This window comes from Aotus nancymaae, unplaced genomic scaffold, assembly GCF_030222135.1.
Source record: "Aotus nancymaae isolate 86718 unplaced genomic scaffold, 86718_ANA_hifiasm-v0.15.2.pri h1tg000040l, whole genome shotgun sequence".
Lineage (NCBI taxonomy): Eukaryota > Metazoa > Chordata > Mammalia > Primates > Aotidae > Aotus > Aotus nancymaae.
The window spans coordinates 14,958,793-14,964,363 of NW_026988454.1; the positions used below are offsets into that span (position 1 = coordinate 14,958,793).

The following is a 5,571-nucleotide window of genomic DNA, read 5'->3' on the forward strand; positions in this document are numbered from 1 at the left end:
TGGAATCGAACAAGTATGTGCTTCCAAAATACAATGGTGGGACAGGCATAGGATAGACGTTCCTGAGGCAAGATAGGTAGTCAAGGAAGTCATGTCCTTGGGACTCAGCAACTGCATCATCAACACAACAAGCTCCAAAACCATGTCCACGGAACGTAAAAACCACACCAATACCCCAGGCGGAAGTACGGACCCCAGGCGGAAGTACGGACCCCAGGCGGAAGTACAGATCGCGTACTGGTGTGGCAGCGTGACTATGGGTGACCCCGGGGGAAAAATCAATTGGCCCCGAATGGAGCTGAAGAAAAAGCAGTGCAGGCGGGTGTTGAACCGGGAGCGGCGTCTGAGGTACAGGGTGGTCCGGGCTGTGATAGACCAAGGGCTGATCATGCGACACCACCTCAGGAAGCTGACACCTTGTTGAAGAAAAAGCTGTTCAGTGCAGGCGGGTGTTGAACCTGGAGCGGCGTCTGAGGCACAGGGTGGTCGGGGCTGTGATAGACCAAGGGCTGATCATGCGACACCACCTCAGGAAGCTGACACCCAGTGCACGGCAAACATTATTCAATAGGGGAAGAAGAGCAGAACACTCCTCCAGGCGATCCGGCTTGCCCAGAAAGAGAAGGCAGCCATGGAAGTGGAAGCCCTCTCAAAGCCAGCCAGGACTAGTGAACCACAGCTCAAAATGCAAAAGAAGACAAAAGCCCCCCAGGACGTAGAAATGAAGGACCTTGAAGATGAGAGCTAAACCTCTTCCGCTAGAAGATTCTCAACTGGAGCCAAAAGGACTCAGTGGTTGTTTATATGACGTTGGCAAAAGCAGTGCCCCTTTTCACTCTCCAGATTTCCTCCTTCCTAATGGCCTACTGACCTCCCCTGGAGGGATGTCTTTGGGAAGAAGAAGGTACAGAAGGAAAATTGGAGAATGGCCTCTCTAGCAGTCAACTCCGTTTGTAATAAAGCCCTACCACTCTGGAAAAACAACAGCAAACAAACAGCACACGCTTCTGGCTTCATAGTCAAGCTCATCCAAGCAGAACTATCTTCAGGACTTTTTTTTCTTCCTGTCACCCAGGCTGGAGTGCAATGGCGCGATCTCGGCTCACTGCAGCCTCTGCCTCCCAGGTTCAAACAATTCTCCTGCCTCAGCCTCCCAAGTAGCTGGGATTACAGGCGTGCACCACCACACATGGCTGATTTTTGTATTTTTAGAAGAGGCAGAGTTTCACCATGTTGGCCAGGTTGGTCTCTAACTCATGACCTCGTGATCCACTCTCCTTGGCCTCCCAAAGTGCTGAGATTGCAGGAGTGAGCCACCGCATCTGGCCAGGAAATTTATTCTGTAGACAGTATGCACATTTTAATTTTACTTGTCTTCAGACTGACCCATTTACCCATTATAATAGTAAAAAACACAACGCCGAGAGGAGGAGATCTAAGATGTGAATGAGACATGTAATGTATACACAAACATATACATGGCTGGGCACAGTAGCTCATGGTTGTAATCCCAGCACTTTGGGATGCTGAGGTGGGTGGATTGCTTGAGGTCAGAAGTTTGAGACCAGGCTGGCCAACATGATGAAACCCTGTGTCTACCAAAAATACAAAAATTAGGCAGGTATGGTGGCACGTGCCTGTAATCCCAGCTACTCGGGAAGCTGAGGTAGGTGAATTGCTTGAACCTGAGAGGCAGAGATTGCAGGGAGCCGAGATTGCCCCACTGCAATCCAGCCTGGGTGACAGAGTGAGACTCCTCATCTCAAAAACAAAAACAAAGCAAGCATATACAACAACTGAGCATGTGCACCCAGAGAACCACCAATAACATACTTACTATTAGGTTGATGTAAAAGTAATTGCGGTTCTGCCATTAACAATACAGCAAAAACTGCAATTACTTTTGCATCTACCCAATAGCAATGCCTTTTTCCATCCCCTTATGAATAATCATGTAAGACTCCCATAAAGAGAGTTTCCCTTGTAATAGTCAATGCTGTCTCACTCTTAAGCAGCCTACTCTGACTCAGCTCTCAGAGTGCACTTTTATTTTTGCACCTACCATTCAGAGTATACTTATTCTTTTGCAATATATTGCTTCATGCTGTTTATTGCTGTGTATCTCTTGTTTACATTCTTTTAACCCAGAGGACAAAAACCTAGGACTCAGAATCACCATCAACATCCCATTCCAAAAGAAAGAAATAAGCAAGAAGAAAGAGATAACTGGTCCCAAATAAGTCCAAAAACCAACTGAGTAGACAATGTTATTACTATCTTTTCAGACAGGCTCTCACTCTGTTGCCTAGGCTGAGTGCAGTAGCTAGATCACAGCTCACTGCAGCCTCAACCTCCCAGGCACAAGTGATCCTCCCACCTCAGCCTCCAGAGTAACTGGACTACAGGCACACACAACTATGCCCAACATTTATATATATATATATAAATCCCAAAGTGCTGGGATTACAGGCATGAGTGACATTGAGCCTGGCCAACAACGTTAAATTTTAAAGCTCAAACATAATCCTCCTTGACTTTATGTCCCACCTTCTGGGCACACTGGGGTGGGAGTTGAGCCCCTAAGGCCTCAGCTAGTCCTACCCCTATGGCTTTGCTGGGTATATGGGTTGGAGTTGGGTGACTGCAGCTCTCTAAGGCTGGTGTTGCACATTGTAGTTCTAGTGTCTTGAGGGTGGACCCACCTTTATAGCTCTATTAGTCATTGCCCTAGTGGGGGCTCTCTATGGTGTCTCCAGCCCTGCAACAGTCCTCTTCCTGTGTTCCCAGGTTGTCTCTGACATTCATTGAAATCTAGGTGGAAAAAACCATCCCCCCACAGCTCTTGCATTCTGCACACCTGCAGACACAACATCATGTGGATACTGCCATTTGCACCTTCTGAAGCTGGAGCCCAAGTCACACTTGAGTCCCTTTGAGCCATACCTGGAGTGGTCAAGGAGTGCTGCACCATAATATGGGAAGCAGAGACTTGGGAAACCCTAGGAGGTAAACCCCAAGATCTTCAGGGCACCCAAGGCTCTCTTTTGCAGTATTTCCTTCCCTCAGATCATGACACTCTGGGCCTACGTAAGAGGGGCTGTGCTAATAATCTCCAAAGTACCTTTGAGGTTATTCTTCTATTGTCCTAATCAATAGCTCAGGGTGTGTTCTCCTTATCAATCAGTTACTTGGCCACACTCTCGTTTCCTTTTCCTGAAAATACTTTCATTCTCTACCATGTAGCCAGGCTGAGAATCCTTCAAATCCTCCCCCTACCCCCGCTTTTTTTTTTTGACATGGAGTCTGGCTCTGTCACCAGGCTGGAGTGCAATGGCATGATCTTGGCTCACTGCAACCTCTGCTTCTTGGGTTCAAGCGATTCTCCTGCCTCAGCCTCCCGAGTAGCTGGGACTATAGGTGTGTGCCACCACACCCAGCCAATTTTTGTATTTTTTTTTTTTTTAGTGGAGATGGGGTTTCACCATGTTTGTTGGCCAGAAGGGTCTCCATCTCTTGACCTCGTGATCTGCCTGCCTTGCATTCCCAAAGTGTTGGAAGGCATGAGCCACCATGCCTGGGCTGTTTTTTTATTTTTAATCATAAATTTTATATTTAAATCATTTCTCTCTTCTCTCATTTTAGTGAATTTAAAAGAAGCTACACATCTTCAATATTTTGCTTAGAGATTTCTTCTACCACATATCCTAGTTCATTGCTCTTAAATTCTGCCTTTTATAAAACTTTAGTGCATAACACAATGCAGCTGTTTTTTTTATCATTTCTTAACAAAAATGGCTTTACTCCAGATTCCAAGAAAATATTTTTTTTTCTGTCTGAGACTTCATGAAAATATGCCTTACTCTCCATATTCCTACCAACATTCTGATTACAACCACTTAAATAATCTATAAGAAGTTTCAGACTTCTACAGCTCTCTGCCGAGCATCATCAGAATCACACTTAATGCACTGGTTCATTACAATCTAGGATTTTTCTAGCCTGCTCCTTCAAATTCTTCTAGCCTCCAATCCATTACCAGATTCCAAAGCTTCTTCTGCATTTTCAGATATTTGTTATAGCAAACACCCCCCTTTTTGATACCAATTTTATGTCTTTATCATTTTATGCTTCTATAGCAGAATATCTGAGACTGGATAGTTTATAATAAGCAAAAATTTATTGGCTGATGCTTCTGGAGGCTGGGAAATCCAAGATCAAGGCAGCAGTATCTGGCAAGGGCCTTTTTGCTGCAGCATCCCAAGGAAAGAGAGCACAAGAAAGAACAAGAAATTCAGAAGATGGCTGATCACTAGCAGCTCAGGCTCGTAGCTCCCAGTGAAAGCACAGAGAACAAGAGGACGCTACACTTTCAGACGAATATTTGTTGCTCACGGACCAAGAGATTCCCAGCGGAGGAGCCCCATGGGTCACCAGGGCGACTCTTGTGGCCGGCGCAGCGGTTTTGCTGGCACCTCAGCGTGGCAGTTCTTGGTGCAGAGTCCAGAGATTCCTGGGCAGAAAAGCACCATCAATCTTAACACCTCTGTTTTGGCTGGCGCAGTGGATTGCTCAGATTTTGGCGCTGGGAATCAACAAGTTGGACATCCTCTCAGAGACCTAGTTAGAAAGTCGGCAATTACAAAGATGACAGACGGATAAATATATAATGAAGGGAAGAAACCAGCCTAAAAAGGCACAGAATACTCAAAATCAGAATGCCTCTCCCTCTACAGGGGATCGCAATTCCTCATCAGTAACGGAACAAGGCTTAATGGAGAACGAGTGTGCTCCAATAACAGAAGCAGTTTTCAAAAAGTGGGTGATAAGAAACTTCTGTGAATTAAAAGAACTTGGGCGGGGCACGGTGGCTCATGCCTGTAATCCCAGCACTTTGGGAGGCCGAGGTGGGTGGATCACGAGGTCAAGAGATCGAGACCATCCTGGTCAACATGGTGAAACTCCGTCTCTACTAATACAAAAAATTAGCTGGGCATGGTGGCACGTGCCTGTAATCCCAGCTACTCAGGAGGCTGAGGCAGGAGAATTGCCTGAACCCAGGAGGCGGAGGTTGTGGTGAGCCAAGATCGCGCCATTGCACTCCAGCCTGGGTAACAAGCGAAACTCCGTCTCAAAAAAAAAAAAAAAAAAAAAAAAGAACTTGTTGTAACCCAATGCAAACAAATTAAGAACCTTGAAAAAAGGTTTGATGAAATGTTAACAAGAATGAACAATTTAGAGAGGAATATAAGTGAATTGATGGAGCTGAAAAACACAACACGAGAACTTTGCGAAGTATGCACAAGTTTAAACAGTCTAATTGATCAAGCAGAAGAAAGGATATCAGAAGTCAAGGACCAGCTCAGTGAAATGAAACGAGAAGACAAGACTGGAGAAAAAAGGATAAAAAGGAATGAGCAAAGTCTCCAGGAAATAAGGGACTATGTGAAAAGACCTAATTTACGTTTGATAGGTGTACCTGAATGTGACGAAGAGAATGAATCCAAGTTGGAAAATACTCTTCAGGATATCATTCAGGAAAACTTTCCCAACCTAGCAAGGCAGGGTAATATT

At 45.4% G+C, this 5,571-nt stretch overlaps 1 protein-coding gene across 1 annotated transcript; it reads left to right on the plus strand.

The window, feature by feature from the left end:
- Positions 1 to 256: 256 nt before the first annotated feature.
- LOC105717142 (uncharacterized protein C11orf98-like) lies at positions 257 to 748 on the plus strand. The gene is given in 3 exon segments (XM_064360376.1): positions 257 to 324; positions 446 to 552; positions 555 to 748. Coding segments are annotated over 3 exon segments (369 nt in total).
- The last annotated feature ends 4,823 nt before the right edge of the window (positions 749 to 5,571 follow it).